Consider the following 22,098-nt stretch of genomic DNA (forward strand, 5'->3'; position numbering starts at 1 on the left):
TGAAGTGAACTAAACGGATTACACTACAATGCAGACACAGCAATGGCTTTCAAAGCAGACACAAACATGCTTTTTCTGAACTGGGTAAACTTACTTAGGCATTTCAGGAACACTAACAGCAGCATCTCAGAATCCAGCATAGATTATCTACCCAGGTTTTCAGGTGTAACCTGAACTGAGTCCCAAGCTTCCCCCGCTAGTGTGTTGGAAGGTAAACCTGACCTAGTTTAAAACAAGTTAAGTTTCTAAAGCATTTCAAGTCTGCACTACACTGAGTGCAAGCTAACCACGCTCTTTCAAGTGCAATGAGCATACTTGGCACTTGGTGTACTAAGCATCAATTTGAATCAAATAACTGCTAAGCAACACATTTTTATATACAATTCCCTGGTCTATGCAAGATGTAGAAATAGAATTTTACACTTTTACAAGAAAAAGATTAGTTCTCCAGCAAAACTCTGCCTATGGCTAATCACTCTACTTTTACTTACATCATGAATTACATTTCTGTATTAAATTTATTTTGCAATCTAAACCAAACAAGAATCAAATTACAACAACTTTGAGCCAAGCATTCAACAGAGGCATTGTTTATTACTGGCCTGTAATTCTGAATTATACTGACCTGTCCCACTGATTTTCTCCATACCTGCCCAAAGTTACACTTTAGTATAGGACAGATCCACCTTTCTAGAGCATCTTCCATGAAGAACAAAGAAGGAGGTACAGCCATAGAGAGCTGGCTGACAGATAAAAAGAAAGTATTTTAAGACACTTCAGAAAAGCATGTCAGCCCTGGTCATTGCAATGTCCTCTACCACAAACCTGTGATGCCTCTTCCTGAACATTTACCTGAAAATTTACAATATTAATAGAGTACATTTACATTTCTAGCAAAGGCATGCTTGTTCACCAAAGAGTTCCAGCAGACTAACATTTAGTAAATTCAGCTTAAAAACACCTCCAAGTAGTAACAAGTTATATCAAGTACAAACTGGCATACAAAAACATTTTTAAATTACAAGTAAGTCTATTTACCTTGCTTCAAGAGTTCGATTTACTTCCCCAAAAGTCAGAGAGCACACTGTGCAATCAGAATACTGTAGCTAGCTGGCCAAGAAACATTCTGGCCTTGATCACACCGCCACTAGGTATCTTCAATCCACCTGTATTTATTGAAAAATACTTACATATTGATTACTATGCTATTAGCTGCTTTAATAGCATCTTTACATAGAAGAGGTAATGAAGAACTTCACACTAGGATAGGGGAAGAGTGGTAAAATGTCTTTTCAAATGTCTTTTTTTTTTTCCCCAAGCTGTCATAAGTGAAGAAGGTTCTCAAACTGAGTGTGCTGGAGTCCCACAGTGTGTGCGCCACAAATCAACAGCTTTGCTGACAATAGCATCAGTGTTATCTTGAGGAATCTACAAAAGATCAGGGCAAGATGCCTTGTCAGAGTACTTTATTTGGACTGTTTTGTTTCAAATAAAGATTTTAAATTTCCAGTTCAGATTTTCTCTCTTTATAAAAAAGAAAACAAAACTAGAATCCCATCTCTCTGCCCTACCATTCCACCATCCCTCAGTCCTACATGCACCATATTACCTCAAGGTTTTAGACAAAAAGCTTTTATTTACAAAACAGTAAGATGACCACCCAGGCATCCCACACTTCACACATCCCTAACCCAGCATCAGGCAGAACTCATACTGGCTAGCCATGACCACAAATGTATCTAATCTAACTAACCTAGGTCACATGCAGATCCTACAACCCTGCTGTGATGCTTGTTACTATTCACAGAAGAAAAGTTCAGGGTCAGGTTCATGACCCCATCCTTACATCAACAGAAAACATACCTTGAGTCTATAGATTCACACTCAGGCAAGGAGCAAAAAAGGTGCCAGAAACCAACCGTCTAAGGAACTTCCACAAAAATTAACCTAACCTCATCTGCATTTACTTTCACAGAAAAACCCTTTAGTATCACAAGGAATATTGTCAAATCCATACAAACATAACATATTCCCCAAAGCCTAAAAATTATTTCATTCTATGAAAGCCTTACCTCCTGATAGAAGAAACTACTATTCTCATCTCTGCACATTCTCTCTTCACCTTGGTACTACCACACTATTCTCAGAAAGTAATGTAATAGTATATTACGGTATGTTTGCAACAGGCAAATGACTAAGGCTGAAACACACTTTTATAAACCATAAAAGGTGATGCAAAGCACAATAGAATACTTACATTTTCCAAAAACTGTGCGATCTTTTCTGCAGTGTTCAGTGCTATTATTTTCATTTTAAAGGTTAATAATATCTCCACAGCAACAAAAACGAGAATCTTGCAGGACCCACTAATAACTTTGTCCCAAACTCTACAGAAAGATGAAAAGGCATCACTAAACATTATTGTAGTGCTTATCTGCTTATTTATGTGCTAGAACAGTCTTTGTACAATCACTTTTTCCAGATTATTTTTCTGAATAACAGCCATGTATTGAATTATTCAGGTCAGGGTAAATAAAAGACATTTTATCAACTCCTAAATCTGTACAGAGCAGAGTGATGGCAAGCAGTAATGTATTGATATGGTGTGTTCTTGTTTAGAAGTGGAACTGTTTACAAGCTCAAATACAAAAAGCAAATCTTGTTTTAACAGCCTGAACTGTGACAACTATTCTACAGTGTATGGTAAAGCTGAGAATTTTTCCTAGTGCAAAAAAGGAAACAAGCTTTATTAGCATGCCTAATAAAGACACTCTTCAAACAGTTAAATAGCTGAAAATTCAAAAGGATGTAATACTGAACTACTACATGTCAAGAACCTAAATATTCCAGGTCATTGCTGTATGAGATACAAATATGATAATACCAGCAGGATATAATCAACGATGTTTACGTTAAGCACAAGGAACAACTATTAAGTCTTTCAATCCATCTCACTGTGCACAGACTCTCTCAAAATTACCTAAGCACTCCTACCACTTGTATGAAACTGTACCTGGACGTCACAGTTTTAACAAAACCTGAAGGGCAGGCCTCCAAAGGCTGCAAGTACTTTAGCAACAGAACTTCGATGAATATTAAAAGGGATCCACGCTACTAAAACAGCCTGCAACAATTTGAGATCATCCTTCATCCAGCAGCTCTATCTCAGGCCCAACTCAACAGACTCGGGATGAAAGATTATCCAAAACCAGTGTGAAACCATCTGTCAGATGGCAGCTTTTATGGGCTTGCATTATTTTTAGTTCTTGAATTTTAAGAGCTGTGTCAGAAGGACTTTCTGAGGATTACTGTTCTTGCTCCTTCTGGGCACTTGTTAAAAATGTTTCTCCTTCCAAATAAAAACATGTGGGACAAAGATCACATACTATCCTCCATAATCTCTGAATACAGTAACACTAACTGGAAAATATCTTCTGCAGCCCACCTATAAACTTGGATCTATGGGTGTGCTTCTTCGAAAGACAACTCAATTTTTATATTACCTTCTCTCTCAGAAAAACTTGCCCTTCAGCCTGGAGTGCCAGGAGAACACAACACAGGTATAACATGAACTTTGACAGCTGAATTGAAGAGTAGGTATCACACCTTTAAACAAGGAGTTAAGAAGTGAGAGTCCAACAAAGAGCCATGAAGATGATTAAGGGACTCTAGCATCTCTCTGATGAGGAAAGGCTGAGAGAGCTGGGACATGTTCAGCCTGGAGAAGAGAGGGCTCAGGGGGGAATCTCATCAATATATATAAATACCTGAAGGGAGAGGTCGAAAAGGACGGAGCCAGGTTCTTTTCAGTGGTGCCTGGTGACAGGACCAGGAGCAATGGGCACAAACTGAAACACGGGAGGTTCCCTCTGAACATCAGGAAACACTTTCACTGTGAGGGTAACTGAGCACTGGCACAGGTTGCCCAGAGAGGTAGTGGAGTCTCCATCCTTGGAGACGTTCAAAACTTACATGGACATGGTCCTGGGCAGCTTGCTCTAGGGGTCTCTGCTTGAGCAGAAGGATTGGTTGGACCAGACAACCTCCAGAGGTCCCTGCCAACATCAACCTTTCTGTGATTTTTTTTTTTTTGTGAAATGCTTTTATAACTCCTAATGTGGAATGCTTGCTGCTGTTACACAGTGCTTATTTTTCACACTGTGACTTAAGTCAATTCTTTGTCAGTTTCTTAACCTTCTATTCACATAACTCTTTCCACACTATTTTCACAACCTCTCCATTCATCAAAAAATTTAGACTAGAAATTAACTTATAATGAAGAAATGAGGAAAAGAATATGTAAAATCCTCAGGACTATTCTTAAAAAAAGAAGGAAACAAACAAAAAACCCACACGGACAGATAGGAGAAAAGGCACTGCCAATTTCTTTCCCCTTTGCATTTTAGTTTTAATTCCCTGTCTTGCTATGATTAAAAAATGAATATAATTCCCATATGGGCAGGAACAATAAATAATCCAAGATGAAGATCTTACTGCTTCCTTTCTGGTTCAAGCATCCCAGGACAAGTGATCATTGTAAATATTACACTGATGTTGAAGTCAGGTCTAGAATCTTTAAGCAAGGCTATGAGAAAACTGAGATCACATTCCTGTTCCACACTGCACAGGTCATCCACCTTCTAATACATTTTCCTTAGCAAATGTATCTGTTTTGAATCCAAGAACAGCTCCCCATGTGTTTCATGGGCATCAAAACTGTTATTATGAATGACAATACAGAGTGTAGCAGACCTCAAAAACAGGAAAGAATTTTTAAAGTTCATATTAAAACTCATGTTAATTTGAATACAAACTTACTAATCCTAATATAAAATACCCAGCCTTCTTTCATTATTTTGCTTCCAAGTCTCCTGACTTCAGTCTCCATAATTACATTCCAGTAGGTTACATTTCATGCTTAGAAAACACTCTAATGTTTTCCTGCATTATTTAGTCTGATTCTAGAACAAATGTTTTAACAATAGCAAAACAGATGCAGTATCTGAATCACCAGTGTCTAACAAATTTTGGAAGAGGGTGCATAGCAAAGTGGCTGAGGTGTCAGCACTAACCAGCTGTGTCTGCTGCAGTATTTTTCCCCTTAACATTTCCAGCTATTGTTACTCTCAATGCAACTCCACCAGCAACAGCAATAGGGGAATGACTGTGTGACACTGTGATAAACAGACCAGCAGTCAGCACCTTGTCTATACCAGTAGAGCCAGAAATAGCAACATAAACTGTGTCAAAAAATTGTTTACTTAGAATGGAAAAAAACCCCACAGCAGTTTCAAGGAAACATATATGTTGCTGATTCTATTCTAATATAGCAGCCTTTATACATTGTATCTCTATTGATGATAATGTAAATATTCTACTTTCACTTTTTAAGTAACAGCAAACACTGAACATCAAGTATACTGTCAGAGATTGCAACTTTTTATCAATTTTTTGATACTCCTAGAGATGGGAAAATTCTAACAGAAATGTCATGCAACTGTGCCTATAGCCCTACCAGGAATGTTAAAAAAGAAAGTATACACTGAATTCAATATGGTTTTTGTGACTATCATCCTCTGTGAAATGTAACAGTATTCAATTAACCGCAGGAGCACTCTTGTAGGTATTTCTTGAACAGTGAAACAATAGTAACAACCACAAGGAAAAATAAAAAGAAACATGAAGCTATGAAGGTAAAGAGCATGCCAAGGACTATGCAAATGAAGCCATTTACTTTTCACTGAGCTTTTTCTGTAGACAAGGTATGACTTACACTGTGTGTGCATGTGGGTGAGGGCATGGCATTCTCAAGGCAGTTCTCAGGTTCCTCAACCACTACAGTGCAGTAGTATACAAAAAGCATCACAGCATTGCTGCTCTCTCTTTTTCTGAAATATTATCATTAATCCCGCAGCTTTTTCCCCTAGGCTACAGGGTAAGCACACTCAACCTTATTCCCTAGTTCTGGTCCTCCAGTCATCCAGGCCAGAGATGCTTGAAGAGAACCAATGCTTCCTCCTCTGCCTGCACTTCTGGTGTCCTTCCAAGGGTAACTGGGCATGGAGGGACACGATGAGGCTCGCACAAATCTCGTCCTGATGTCACGTCATGATCTTGTGCCCATCTGTTTGCAGAGCTGGGAAGCAGCTCAATTACTTAGACAAAGGCAAACCAACTTAAGTTTCTCTATAGTAGTAGCCCACATGCACATTCTTATGACTTCCCACTTCATAGTAAGTTTAAGGCATTTTTCATATTTCTGTTGTTTCTACTAACAAATTACTTATATTTTTACATCTAGATGTAATTTATGCAGGACATGGAAATCACAGATGTAAAACTATAGAAGCCGTATATTAATACATGAGGTAGTGCCAGTTTGAAAGGCAGCCACAAGATTTCAGGAGAACTACCAAATAGTTTGCTACAAACAAGTTGCCAGAGGCTAATAACCTAACGCCATCCCATCGGCTATTACAGTCCTGCTAATGCCAAGTCTTCAGTGCAGAATACAAAGCCTGTTAGTCAGGGGCATGATACGGGATTGGCAACTTTAGGCCATTAAAAATGCCGGGCTTATTCACAGTTATATCTGCAAAGCTGCACTACTTCTGCTGTAGTTGGATCATCTGGGGTGACCATGCTCAAATAAACTGGCAGCCACAGTGCCATTTTGCCTGTAGAGCTGAAGCCACAAATGAAACACAAAGCTTTAACAGCAGGGCTCTCCGGTTGAGGGGCCACACAGCACCATTTGAAAGCTCTCCACACATGGCGCTTACTTAACAGATGACCAGATATACTGTTGCAGAAATCAAGCAAATTGGGCAATGTGAGTATAAAAACAAAGGTGTGATCCACCAGTTCTCTCCCTGTTTCAGAGACGAGTAAGCCTTTCTGTCCCTCTCGAACCTGTGCTACAGGCTGGTTCATGTTCTAGGAAGCACACTGTCTATATTCCAGGTGGGATACAGAACCCTGAGGATACAGTGCCTTCGGAACGGCCAGTCTGGTCCTCTCTTTTACCAATGTGGCACCTTTAAGAATTTTAAGAAGCTTGTCACATAATATGTCAAGTGTATTAGGGCAAGCAAAGACACTGCATAGGCTCAAAAGAAAAGTTTCTACATGAAACCTGTCTATATAAATTTTCCAAACCCATTTAAATTAAACTGATGCATAAATTTTACCTATGGTATAACGAGAAGTGTGCTATAAAACAGTATTTATACTGAATGACAATGCCTCTCAGGAGTAAAGCTGGTATTATGCAACTTCATCTCACCATTATTGGATACAATTTCTGCACAGCATATACAAATCTCGTACACGTTAGAGAAAAAAAGAAAACCATGAAATTTAGATTTAGCTGCCTGGCAGAGAAGACTACAATTTATAGAAAGCAAGCAACCTCTCTAAGAAATACAGTGCTAAATCATAAGTTAAATTAAATCATAAAAAACTGAGCTCAGATCATATCTCACTTAACAAAAAGAAAGTAAAACTCACAGGAGAATTGGAGACCTGTTTTCAGTTCTCAGCAGTTCCAACACTGCCATTTGGATACATTTCAGATAAGCACTCGGGCTTCTAGATTCTAATCCAAACTGAATCTCCAAGCATTAATTAAGTTCATCTGTCACATGCTACCCATGAAGTATGTTATTTCCTTAGTAAATGAGGCCATTATAATTACAACTGAATAATTCAGAAACCTAAACTGGCAAGAAAAAGTGCACTTTTATCATGTTCCCACAAGAACTGTTGGGAAAAGGGATTGCTGTGCCATCAGAAGTACCAACACTGAAATTTGTTTTTACTCCATAGTGATACAAAAAGCCAATATTTTGACCTTGGGGGAGGGGGGGGAGTATTTAAAAAATTTCAGGTCATCAGAATATTCTATTTCAGAAAGGTAAAACAGTATACAAGAATGCTAAACAATATACTAACTAGACAAAATATTTTATATAAATGAACTGATTCAAAATGGTAGAAATTTGAAAGATTTTGACAAGATGAAATATGAAATCAAAATTCATCTAGATTTTTTCTTTTACACTATCCAGATCACACAGCTCCATACAAGTTTCAACAGAAATTTAAAACACCTCTGAATCTTCCAATAGCAAAACTGCTCTGATGCAAATTCCTCTTTCAGCTCTAGTTCTCAGCTGTAAGACCTAGTAGCAAAATTAAATCACATAAACTCTAAATAAAAGTATCTCCTAGAAGAGATGCAAAGGGGTTCCTAATGCAGTAGTTTGCAAAGGCTATTTCAGATCATAGAAGCCTACAGAAAAAAAGGCCTGAAGAAACTGCCAAGTCCCAGGTAGAGCAGTCACTTCTACTGACAGTAGTTTAAGTTTTAAGGCATTAAGTTTCATACAGAGAAAGCACAACGAAACAAGGTCAATCATTATCTGCTGAAAGTAACCTACAAATGCAAATGTGAAATAGAGATGCAGGCAAACCATACATGTTCAATTGCTTTTAAAGATGTAATAAACATTTTATACATGCTTACATAATTTCTGTAGCCATAAAAGTAGTAAAAGCCTTTAACCACCACATCACACAGAACCACTACCCAGAGAGCACTATTCTGGAGCCTTATGATGATGGTGCTTGATGACAAGAACTTGCCAGGTAACAATGACTGTGCTGCACACAGTGTAACACCTAAAGGTCTACTACCAAATCCATCAGGTTTGGTTCAAAAAATTTTTTTCTCTCAGACATATTCCTTGTCAACAGTAAAACATACAGAACCTCAAAGACCACAGTATGACAAGACTAGAGAGCATAACTTCTAATCTTATAGCTTATTCCCTAAAACCCCCTTATTTTCATAAGGGCAAATAAAACATTTTTTAAAACAGCTGTTTCCCACTTTCCTTCATGAAATCTAGATAAACAAGCAGATAAACAAGCAAGATTGCATTCACTATTCAGATTACAACCAACTTTACCATCGTAAAGCATTTTCTACAGAGCTTTTTACAAAGATCTCTGTTTCCACCCTAGGTTCCTGTACTAGCCACTGAAATCCTGGAGGTGCTGGAGTGAAACTTCCCTTGAACCTTGTTACTTCTCAAAGTTTTCAGGCAGCTGAAAATGAAACCACTGTTTATCTTGTGCCATCTCCTGCTCAGCTATTAGCAATTCTTGTTACTGCAGAAAGGATATGCTGCTCTACATCTAGCTTGAATTTTCTGCTTTCCAAGAGTTCTCAGGCAGCAGAACTACAGAAATCATACAAGCTTCATTTCAAAGTCTCTTCAGTGAAGTGCCATGCACAAGAATTTTCCCCTTTTAAAAGCTGGACAACCTATTTCTAACTGTAGAATCCTGATATAATGCACTATTTCATTAAATTTGTAATAGTCAACTTGCCCTAGTACTTTTTAAAATAAACATTCTGTCATGGTTTAACCCCAGTCAGCAACTAAGCACCACACAGCTACTTACTCACTGTCCCCCCAGCAGCGGGACGGGGGAAGAATTGGAAGGGTAAAAGTGAGAAATTCGTGGGTTAAGATAAAAAACAGTTTCATAATTTAAAAAAAAAAATAGTAATTTTTTAAAATTGTAAGGAAAAAAATATAACAGAGAGAGAGGGGAAAATAAAACCTGAGAAAAAAAAGTGATGCAAATGAAAACAATTGCTCACCACCAACCGACTGGTACCCAGCAAGTCCCCAAGCAGCCGTCCCTCCACCAACCTCCACCCCAGTTTTATTCCTGAGCATGACATCATACGGTACAAAATATCCCTTTGGTCAGCTGTCTCAGCTGTGTCCCCTCCCAACTTTTTGTGCACCTCCAACCTACTTGCTGGCAGGGCAGGGTGAGGAGCAGAAAAGGCCTTGACTCTGTGTAAGCACTGCCCCACAGTAACTAAAACATCTCTGTGTTATCAACACTGTTTCCAGCACAAATCCAAAACATAGCCCCATACTAGCTACTATGAAGAAATTTAAAACTATCCCAGCCAAAACCAGTACACATTTCCAAAATCTTTTTTGTCTAATGATAATACAGTATTACAATCAAGCAAGGATTTTGGTTTAAAAGCCTGAAAACTAACTACCATTCAGCTATCTATCACTTAGAGGGGATTTGAAGTTTTAAATCCTAGGAGGCAGGAAGTATCTAACAGAATCAACCACTATACTTAACTCCATTCAATGCGAGAAATGATCACATAGAGATTATCTTGTAACAAGTGGAATCAAATCCGATTATATAATTTCCAAGTCAATAAAGTTAACTCCATAATGTTACAGAAAAAGTAAGGAAAGCTCTTTGCCTGCTAGTGATGACAAAAAGCTAAAATTACTAAGTAATTACAAACAGAAAGAAAAAAACAGAACTTGCCTCTGTAAACTGGACTCAGGTAAACAACCTGCGAAACACTTTTTAAACCAAAGATCATAAGGGAGTTTGCTCATTGCAGCACATGCTTTCAGATGCATCAAGAGCCTGTTATCTTCAATGTTCAAATACTGCTCCAGAATTTTAGGCTGAGAAAGGAATTGCAAAATTTTAGATAACTCACATCAGAGTACCTTCCATCCATAGTTAACGCGCACTGTAAGACAAGAAATGTCTTAAAAATTCAATCGGCATAAAATAACATGTTAAAATAATGAACTTGCGTTGTTTTAACTAAAAACATCATGTTCCAAAATACAACTGCAATTAGCTAATTAAGTACTTAACTAAACAAACAACCTCACGTTCCTTGAATTGCTGACCATTAGCAGAACTTCCAAAATATGCAGTATTCCCTAATGCAAGGAGGTGTTTGAGAGCTTAAGGCAATGCAGAGATTAAACATGCACTAATTACTGCTACCTTCACAAGTAAAATTGAGTTTCATTCACCTCAAACCTAATCGCCTTAGCACACATCAAAAAAAAAAAAAAAAAGTCTACACACAATGCAGCAAAACCCAGAGAATCAATTCTGCGAGTAAATCCCTGTGCAACATATTAAAAGCTGGACATTGATTTCTTGCTTAAAAATCCAAAGTATTTAGAAGCATAAACACATGGATAATTCTCATTTTGTTTAAATTCTAATGTAACACAATATAAATTTTCGTAAATTCAGGAGTACTTTTATGCTTTTTGTCATAATGACGTAAACAGCTAATGACTTCAGCTGTCAAAGGGAGAAAACACTTCCTTTGTCTATATTCTAACATCCAGAGTCTTGGTACAATGTTCGTATTAAAACAAAAACTTAGGGAGGGAGACACTTGGCACTCTCTATGAAGTGAGAGCACGTATTTTCTTTATAAATGCTCCTCTGTCCTTTGAAAGGAATTACAGAAATTGGTATAGTTGAATGTATCCCATCCAGCAACAGAAGGTAGTTTTAAAAAGTATTTCTTAGTTCCAAAAGAATAACAAACAAAGAACATGCATAATTTTCTGCAATGAATTTTCATTCAGTGACTGCTAGTGCACAGGTACTCTAATACCTTCATCTCAGTGGATATTGTTAACTAGAAGTTTCTTACCTGTTAAGACTATTTGAAGAATTACAAAAGCTTTTGTAATTTTTAAAAGTATACGTTTTCTTTACAATCAAATTTTAATTTTATAAACCAGTAAGATATTCAAAATTAATATGCTATGAGAGCATTTAAATGATCAGTGCCAGAAGAACTCTATTCCACTTTTTATTATAACTTAATTTGCAACATACTGTTTCTCTGAAGACGTAGTACCCTGCTCCATTCACAAAGCAAAACAATTGTGCTTTGGGTATCATCCAATGAGCAGCATATGGATGCCAAAGATGCAGCCTACAAAGTAGCAGACATACATCAAGATGTTCTTAACTTTGTGAAATTTGTAATTGTTTAAAATGAAGAAAATTCTTAAGTGACCAGTTTCTGAGAAATGTAATTCAACTAGATACAATGTAAGCTTTAGCTAACCTAAAAAGAAAATAAGATGTAATTGAAAACTACCATGTAGTAAACAAAAACAATTTCTAATGTTATGTTAGACAGAGTGTCCTACAGGACAGCACAATTGCAACAGAAAAAGCACTCCTCCCATTTTCTCAAAACAGTTGGTGGAACAGAATCCAAGGGTGTCACCTCTGGCACTCCAGTTGTCTCCAGATATTAATGCTTTCCATGACTGGCTCTCCTCACACACACACACACAGAAAAAAGAGAGAGAGAGAGAGAGAGAGAGAGAGAGAGAGAGAGAGAAAGTGTTTTTTCCTTACCAGTTGTTGTAATGAATCTTTGTGCTTGCTGCTCAGCTGATTCACAAAGCAACTGACAAGCCAATAGCATTCTATAGGATCCTCCACCATTTCCTCCATTGCTTTAGCAATAGCAAGAAACACTTCATCTTCAGGTTCCTGGGAAACAAAGCCAAAAAAGTGAACTACACGAAGTATTGGACTATCTGATTGAAATTATTCTTATATTCATTTTCCCTGCTACTTGGGAAAACAAACTGGAATCAACGTACTCAAAGAGCTGTTCTGACATTCATAAGCAAAACATTGGGCAGCAGCTGCATTATGGTGACAAATACCTATTAAAGCAGAACAAATAAGACTTGTCTTGCTTTTAAAACCAAAACATGCAACAGGAGTTTGGAACAATCCTGATTCAAAGTTCTCAAATGAGATAATATTACATCCTAACAAGGCAGCAATAATCCTGCTTCTATGCCCCATATTTTTGTAATGCACAGCAGCAGAATTTTTCATCCTATTCTTTGCTAAGGGCCGAACAGGCCCCTCAAACACCATTGTCATAGCTGTTGCAGTTACTGAAAAAACAATGCAGCCATGAGCTGTATGCCTACCTTCAACATACACAAAATCATTTGCTTTGAGATAAACATCTTCCTAGAGACAAATAAATATCTTTTCCAGGTGACAAGTATCTTATTCCCCACAATACATGACCAGAAGCATGTCATGGGTACACCATCATCTTTTCTGCTGAGGACATACTTTCCTAACAGAAGTACCAGCATGCCTAAACCACAGTAGTATGACTGCACATAGGGTAGATGGACGGGAACTAACTCTAAACCAGCTAGACCTCATGCTAACAGCTACCTCAGAAAGTGTCTAAACTGGGAAGATGCACAAGAAAAGGCTCTATATTTGCCCTATTTCTTACAGTCTTCCTTACGCAGGCAGTACTGAATACATCAGGAGGCAGGGTAACAAGCCAGATATGTATACACAGTCTGATCTGATGTAACCATCAGTAGCAGTAAACTGTAGTATCACAGGCTTTTGAACAGATTACAACTCATGAAAAACATGTGGATAGTCTAAATACTACTGGGATATGCCTCTACTACACAGACTGCTGCAATACACACATATCCCTACTTAAACTCTCTGCTTTCAGATGCACAAAATGTATTTAGCAGACTTCTGTGACTTGTGACTCAAACATTTCAAAATATTTAGACCAATCCAACACCATCTTTATACTCCCTTTGCCTCCACAATAAAACATCTGCATTACTATCAAGCAGTAATCTCTTTTAAGTTTAAGGGGACAGTTACTGCACTGAAAACAGGCTGGCATAAAGAGAACAAGCGCTTTCTGCAGCAAAACAAAGAGAAGTTATAGGACTAATAACTGTGGATCTGCTAAACACCATCTCTATGAAACTACATCACAGTACTGAAAGCAGCTAGTGCTCTGGGATGGACTGACAAAACACTTGCTCAGAAAAAAAATACTGCTCTAGAAGGAATGAATTTTCAGCCCACTGGGTCACAGGCCCAAATCAAGGAAACTTCTCTATAGGAAACTTGCAGGGTAGGATGGCCACATTCCTAGGCAATGGTAAGGGCACAAAAACACCCTCCTTCGTCCAACAAGAGAATGCTGTATATAATCCTCCAGTCCAAAATATTACTGAACTTTCCATGTTAACTTTAACGTGTTTTTTTTTTTTAATTTTTAACTTTTTTTAAGTTCTTTTGTCAAATTTTATTACAGGTGAAAAATAACAAAGTAAGCTGGACTAGAGTGAACATGGATAAATTAACATTAAATACAGGATAAAAAGCACTTCAGAAAGTCCTATGGCTCCTTTCATCACTTCCTCTTTCATTGAGGCTTATACATAAGATCCACACACTGTTTTTATCATCACACTATAGACTCATCATCAAAACAGACTCATTTAGCCGTATCGGAATACACCGTAAACTACAGAGTACATGCATTACCTGACAGAAGCCTGGATCAGTTCAGACTAACAGGAAAAAGAGGTCAGTACATTAAAGTCTAGATTTAAAAACAACTACTTTAAATATATGATGTAACTTACAATATGTCGCTGCTTGTACTGGCTCTGAATTATCTTTGTTCCAGGACATCTAAGAATATAAGCTCCGATAATCTTATGTCATTTTCATTTCAGTACTGTAAAGAAACTGAAGTGCACTAGAGTACAAAAGGCTTGAAGCCTAGCAGGCAAAATACACAAAAGAGATTTTAAGGCATAAAATCTTAGGGGAAGAAAAAGAGAAAAGCACTTTGACTAAAATGCCTCATTTTATACTAGTACATCTCTGATCTCCATTCACCTTACTTTGTCTATCTACGTGCGTTTGTGGGACTACTTGCAGCTCAGTTTCTCACAGGCTTATAGTTTGAAGTTAAATAAAATACTGTATTTAAAAGACTGTTAAAATGACAACTGACCAATGGAAAAGCCAAGTTTCGGGGCAATTTTCCTGATTCCAGTTGATGTATGCGGAGGAAAACATCTACCTGTGGGGTAGAATCATTAATAAAACGAATTACACGAAGAGCATGGTGTATATCCCAGTACTGCTCCTTCCGGTACTTCATCACCAAAGCATGAGATTCATGGTGAGGAGGAATAATTCCTAAAAAAAAATAAAATAAAATAAAATAAAATAAATTTTAAAAAAAGAGAGAAGGAAAGAGATAAGCAACTGTAAAGAGAAAAACCAGAGCACTCAAACTCCCTTTCCAAGAAATCTGCCTAAATTAAATTTCTACTACAACTCCAGCCTACAGAAATGTAGGACCTGGCACTGCAGTTTGTTTATAAACTTGGTCAAAGAATACAGGGAGAAAACTCTACAAAATTGGAAGTCAATGGACCAACAAAGCACCTTAGCATTATATTTATAAAAACAAATTTCATGTTAACTGAGCATAGGCAAAATCTACCCTTAAGACTATTGTTTCTCAAGCTTTTCTATAAGGTTTTCAGCAAATGAACGCTAACTCTTTTGTATACCACATCTGTGTGCCGATAAGAAATGTCATTGTTGAGATAGATGAAAAATAATTTCTTCATTCTCCCTCTCCAACCACCTTTATTTTTAAATCGTGAATCTTACTTGTTTATACCTACCTGTAGTTTTTAATACAGTACTAGTTGCGTGTTTGTACCCAGCTTCCATTTATTTTGAAAACAAGGTAGATGCAGAATGATTTTTACATACATTAGCTGTTCATGTTCTCAAATTCTACACTTTGTCTGAGATGACCAGAGAATATATATACATGCAATTAACTAATGCAAATGCAAAAATACTGTACATTCCAGTATTATTTAATTTACTGTTAGATCTCTGCCAGAAAATTCTTTAATCACTGTATCGTAGATTAATCCTCTCTAAAACAACATGAAGAAGCAAAATCAACCACATAGGTTTAAACAGTTACAGATTAAAACCTAAGAACACCACCCAAACACTTCGTGAGGTAACGTTTTTTACTTTCTTAGCACAACACAAATATTTTTTCTAGTTTCCTAGGAGGAAAAATAAGAAAGGAAAAAAAAAGTATTAAGTAGAGAGTCAGAGAAAATTAAACTGTTTACGATCTCCAGAAGAGATGCTCAACATTTCACTCGATCCTTCGCCTCACTCAAGGCTCAATCTTGCCATGGACTGATGTTCATAACAAAACTGTCACAGGCTTCAACAGAAATAAGATCTTACATACACCAAAGCAAAAAAATGCTACTTCCATATCACTAGTGGAGCAGAATTTTTCCCATTGCAGAAACCCACAAGAGCAAAGTATTCTTCAAAAATCAGTTCTGAAACAGGCTACCTGCTGCTCTTATCTCTCATTTAAAGAAAAAAATATTCCTGCCAAGTGTTAAACCATGAATGGCTGAGTTTTAATAACAAGCACATCAGAAAATTATCTTTTATTTTCCAACTGCAAACCTGTCTGCATTTCAAAAGCTGGGACAGAGCAAGACATTTTTCACATTATTCAAAAACAGAGTCAACATCATGACTTTGTATTTACATACTGCCAACTGCTTTCCTCAAATACAGAAGACTACCTCAGGCAGACAGAAAAGAAGCTTAAGCACCACAGGGATGTCTAGAAACCATCATGAGTCATACCTGAACAGGAAGTTAACAGACATCGCTGATACACCATGTAACATGGGACAGCATGGAGCCTTGGTATGTGTCTGAGATAATTTTGCTGACAGGACAGACTCCCTGTTGTTAAATTATTAACATTATTTAGAGATGTAACACCTCCCACCAGAAATGGACTGTGCTGTTGTTCCAATCATTTAGGGAGAGATATTTTGCATTGCCCTTCTGAATACCAGCTTTTCTAATGAGTGTTAACACTGAGATGCAGCATAGGAAAAGTCTTTGTACCTCTGTTCACCCAAGGAGTATACAGAATGACAGTATGCGTACTTGAAATATATCACTGTGTTTAAAATACAAAATCTGTTACAGAACCAATAAAATTTTCCATACAGTTAACTCAGAAGGTGTTTTGTGTTATCATATGATTCACAAATCATCCTATCTAAAACAGTCAAAGATAGACCACTGGCTCTGCAGTGAGCTACAAGTTTGCCAAGAGACTGTATTTTGCTATTATAATTTTGGCTGAAGGATCTTGTACTGAGTCACTTGTCCAAACCTCCTACACTGTATTTCCTACTACTAATATTTTAAATATTTTATGCTGACTGCTTCACTAGGGCCCAGGGTACAAGAATCTTTTTCATCCTAAAATCAGTAGTACTCTTTAACGGCAAAGGCTTTTATCAAGTAGGATTACTCTTAGTTCAATGATCAATGCCAAGAACTTCAAGTTTTATAATTAGATCTTGCACCTTCTGCGCACTGTTCATTTACTACCTCTCCCAAAAACAGGCTTACAAATCCAAATAATCAGGAATATGAAGCCACAATTTTTAAATTGCAGAAAATGGGAGGGTAAAAAAAGAAGAAGAAAAACAAAAAAAAAAGATTGTTTAGAACTCAGATAAAACTTTCTAATACATTATTTCAAATTCCAGACACTGTAGTGGAATATGGAGACCAAGAAGAGAAACAGAAGACATTTACTTGAACATTGTTCAACATCATGGCACTGCCTAAGATAAACAACATCCTAAAACACAGGAAAAACTGTTCTGCAAAATACTTATTCTGAGGGTGGAGTCACCAATCTTCCTGACTCTGAATCACATGCCAAAATGTTCATATAAGAGATATATATGGGATTTGTATCACACATTCTGAAGAGTGAAAGGACAAAGAAGAAGTAGGATAGCTAACAGACAGCAAAAGACGGCAGCTTCCAAGCCAATCTGCAGACTGATGCTGCTGGTCTCTCCCTGATGAAACAACATTTCAGCTATCAGCACCCTTCCTGCCACCACAGCCCTGGTAATACAAGACTGAGCACGGAAGCCACAATCAAGCTTTTCAAAACTGGCACAATGCTCCACCACCAACAGTATGGTAAATCACACTTCTCTTCCAGAGATTCAGTCAGACGATGTACCTTCACACTCGATCTGGCAGTGTTTCTCTACATGCAGCAGCTCTAATGGAAACTCTCCAGATACCTTGTAAGGGTCAGAACTCCTGGACCTCCCACAACCCCTCCTGTCTCCAAGTGACATGACCTCGCATCTAGTAGACCCAACACACTTGACCAGTTACTGCAAAATCATTAGTGTTTTTTAATTAGTCATCTAACGCACTTCAAGGAAAACAGAATCTATTTATGGGGTTTTTTATGGTTTCTGGGGATACCATAGTTTGTCTCTAGCCTCAAAACTTCTTCAATGGCAAATACAATTTAAAGCCAGAAGCAAAACCAGAAGAAACCAAGATTTTATAGAACACAAAGCTTCTCTTTAGAATAAACATCCATTCCATACCTTGCCCAGATTTTTTAAGGTTAATCACAGCTTTACTTCAACTTAATTGTCTTTTATTTTAGGAACAGAACTGAGTATCTTATCAAGTATCGGTGACTTATAATCCACCCTTCAAATCCATTTTATAAGTTTACTTGAATAGTGTTACACAGTTAAATATAGAAACACACTCTTCTAGGTACAGTTCAGCAAAAGTTCTCAAAAAATATGCATGGAATACTGTTTTATGATTGCCCTTGTACATCCTAGGTGGATACAAAAACAGACTAAATATGTATCAGTAGGCAAGGTAGTACAGAATAATCCATGTCATTAACTCTGTAAAGCAAAAAAAAAAAAAAAAAAAAACAACCAAAAACCAAAACAAAACAGAAAAAATACACCTTCCTACACACTCATTTCTACGGAAGACCACAGATGTTATATTTCATACCTAAAAGCACTTTCCACACCAGTATACGATACATGGATGGGAGAGGAAACCTTTGACTAAATGTGCAAAGCTTCTCAATATCTGTAGAGAAATAAAGAGAAAAAAAAATTAAGGCAAATTAATTATAAATAGGTTTGAGTCTCTGATCTACCCAAGCATGACAAATCCTTAGCTGCAGATCAAAATCCCCACTTTCATCATATATTATCAACAAACGCTTTTACCACTTCAACTGAGAACAGAATGTGCCCTATAAACTGCAAAATTTTGAAAACTATATACGTTGGCTTGATTTACAATAAAACTACCCTAGGTTTCACCAAGAAGAAACTGTACCATTTTTATAGATATTTTGTAGATCGTGTTGTTATGTCAAAACAATTAAAGGCTTTGTTAAAGGGACATTTATCTTTCTGTTCTGTTAGAGATGTGGCACTCCTCAGGGACCAGCAGCAATAACGAAATCTTCATTGTTTTGAGGTTAGATGGAATTAACAGCATGAAACAATATATCTTCAGGTTAAAATTGCTTTCACTGAAAAACTTTTTGTTTCTTGGGCATACAGAATGAGAGAAGAAAAAAAGCAACAAGCAAGCAGACAAATTTTTAATAGTTTTAAAAATCAAACTTTTAGATCTGATTGAAACTGATCTGAAACTCAAAGGACTGCCAGTAATAACTGAGATATTGGTGGTAAAAGATGCAAAACTTAAATGAGTACTAAGCACAGCAGCTAAACATTTTCTATTATTCCCTCCCCAGCCCCAAATCACCAAATAGAAGAACCAGTGAAATCAACTTACCCAACCGGTCATCTTTTAACAGAATTTCCAGTGACTTCTTTTCTTCAACTCCACGAAACCCCACTTTCTCATAATACACTGATCGAAAGTTTCTCTGAGAGTCATCAGCCATGATTGATTCCTTTTGGAGAAAACAGTAATTCCCCTTAAGACTTAAAAGAATACATTCCTATTGTGTTAATGTTGAGTACTTCTGCACACTGATAAAAGCTGACTACTTACGTCTCTATAGTATCAATAGACACTACAGAGTATGAAAATCTTACAAGATTTTTTTCATCATATGCTAACATAGACAGTCATAAAAATAACTGAATCTAAACAAGGTCTAAAGATAACCAATTTTCAAATGAAAAACAGTGATTTTTAAAAATTTTTTATTCCTGTAGTAAATTACACTACTTTTCAAAAAGTTTAAAAAAAAAAAAAAGCTGGAGAGACACTTAGTCTTTTCTGTGATATTGTGCATTTCAAAACCAACACAAAAAATACAGTTAAGAGTCTGACAAAATTTTGGCTACAGAAACCCTAATCAAGTACAACTGTTACCCAGGTAAGTAAAATCATCAGGTTTCATACTCACCAGACAAGGTAACCAGAAGCAAGGACAAGCCAACGTTGGCCTCAGTAGCACAGGGGTGACAGGAAAGAATAAGGCTAGGTACGTAGGTTTGTTCTTAAATTGCAGATTTGAATTAAACGTTCACGTTGTTATCAGGTGCTGTAACAGCCACAGTCTTGAACTTGTTATTTTAGTACTAAAAAGAAATAAATGTCTCATCCCTATACTGGAAACAATGGCAAATTGCAGTGAGTACTCTGTTTCACAATAGCAGTAACTGACATTTGAATTCAGTTCAACTTTCTAAATATAAATTCTCTCTCCTCTGCATGCTTGCAAATATGAAAAAGTTCTGGTTTGTAACTCAAAGGACTAAAAACAATCTTAACTTTTATGCCCAGTGACAACAGCAAAATTTGGAGAAAAATAATTTGTTTTGAGTGAGGAGCAATGGGTGAATCATGCACTGAAAAGCTTTTCTAGTTAAATTCTTCTTTTCCTTGCTGAACCAAAGTACGTATCAGGAGCAAAGCATTTGCGGATATAAACAAAGGCCACAATTTTGCAAAGAACGCACATATTTAAATTTGTGTATCCACTAGGCCTATTTGTGTTTCAAATTAAGTCCATTTTTAGTGCTTTGTAGGATTAGGGCCAAGACCAGACAGAAAATATAAACCAGCAAAGGACTGAAGGAATGCTTTCTGAGACAGGTCAAATACTATCTCAAAACCAGACAAAAAATATTTATATTACTTGCAAGACATTCCAGTTGTGCACTATCCTTACAAAAATGACTGTGATGTTCATGTATTGTGCATTTAAGGGCCCAGTGATCAGTATTTACTACTTACTTTGCAGCCATGTCTAAAAGCAGACTTATGATGCTATAGACACTCAGCTACATTTAAAATACTTGAAATTTTTAAAATCTGAATTTAATATGTGCTATTTAGAAAACATTTAGCCCATACCACTGGTGGAAAGCTGACAGTAGAGTGACAGAACAGAAACAATAAATATCATTTAAAAAATAACAGCATGATCGATAAGAAAGGAATGCTATTTCAATAATTTTAAACTATCACTATACCAGCAGCACATTTTATTTACTCAGTGGAAAAAAGGAACACTGTTTCCTCCCTCCCTCCCTCCCAATTTTGGATATATATTTTCCTATTAGGCAAATAATCAATGTTCCAATCTTTACACATATCATCAATAAACTGGAAAAAGGAAGGGGGAAAATAAATCCCTAGCCAGCTCATTGGAAGCGTTCTGTACAATTAGCTCATCCCATCTTCAAAGATTAATGCATTTTCGGCCTCAGTATCACTTTTCATCATACCGTTAAATTTCACGCCAGGTGATTTTAACAGCAGCCATGAAATATACAACACTTAGTAAAGAGCCAGACACGACGCCAACAGGCTTCTGCCCCTTTACAGAAGGCCCTCCCTTGCACAGACTAAGCTCAACTCTGGGCGCAGCCTCTGCAGGCCGAGCAGCACCGCCGGCAGGGCCGGCCCCGCCACCGCTCCGGGCTTGGGGGCTGCGACACCCCGTTCTCCGCCCTTATTTCCGAAGGAAAACACGGATACGCCTGGGCACAGGATCATTTACCCCCCGCAAATCAAACCGCGGCTTGTCGCCCACCCCCCTCCCCGCACGCAGCCGCAGCCCCCTCCTGCGGGCAAGGCGGGGCAGAGACAGGGCACCCCTCACACCCGCCCGCCCGCACACGCTCGGGGGCAGGGGGTCCTCGCCGGAGCCCCCGCGGGGGGTGGCCAAGGCGGCGGGACACGGGCTGAGGGGCAGCGGCGGAAAGGCGCGGGGCAAGGGGGGGGGGGGCCGTGCCACCGCCACCCCGGGAGCTGAGGCGACCGCGAGGCCCTAGGGAAGGGCAGGGGCTGGGGAAAGGGGACGAGAGCGGGGCCGGTGACAGACAAAAACCCGCCCGCCAGCACCGGGACCCCACCGCCGCCCCCCGGCACCTACGGCAGGCGGACGCGGCCCTACGGCGCGGGCGGGTGCAGAGGGCGGCGCCGGCTCGGGCGCATGCGCAGGCTCCGTACCGCCGGGGC

General features: G+C 38.0%; 1 protein-coding gene across 6 annotated transcripts; it reads right to left on the reverse strand.

The window, feature by feature from the left end:
* Positions 1-574: 574 nt before the first annotated feature.
* TBC1D7 (TBC1 domain family member 7) lies at positions 575-22,098 on the reverse strand. 6 transcript variants are annotated; one of them, XM_030042008.2, is made up of 9 exons: positions 22,013-22,098; positions 20,036-20,210; positions 19,453-19,573; positions 18,649-18,729; positions 14,720-14,907; positions 12,253-12,390; positions 10,381-10,526; positions 2,258-2,387; positions 575-1,428 (listed from the first exon to the last, which is right to left on the reverse strand). In XM_030042008.2, the coding sequence occupies exons 3-9, from the start codon at positions 19,562-19,564 to the stop codon at positions 1,342-1,344; spliced, it is 882 nt and encodes a 293-aa protein (XP_029897868.1). In that variant the 5' UTR covers positions 19,565-19,573; positions 20,036-20,210; positions 22,013-22,098; the 3' UTR covers positions 575-1,341. The 6 variants fall into 6 exon arrangements, with proteins under 6 accessions (XP_029897868.1, XP_029897869.1, XP_029897870.1 ...); XM_030042009.2 differs by having other exon boundaries at positions 20,036-20,240; positions 22,013-22,069; XM_030042010.2 differs by having other exon boundaries at positions 20,036-20,235; positions 22,013-22,062.

This window comes from Aquila chrysaetos, chromosome 18 (assembly GCF_900496995.4).
Source record: "Aquila chrysaetos chrysaetos chromosome 18, bAquChr1.4, whole genome shotgun sequence".
In the NCBI taxonomy this organism is placed as follows: domain Eukaryota; kingdom Metazoa; phylum Chordata; class Aves; order Accipitriformes; family Accipitridae; genus Aquila; species Aquila chrysaetos.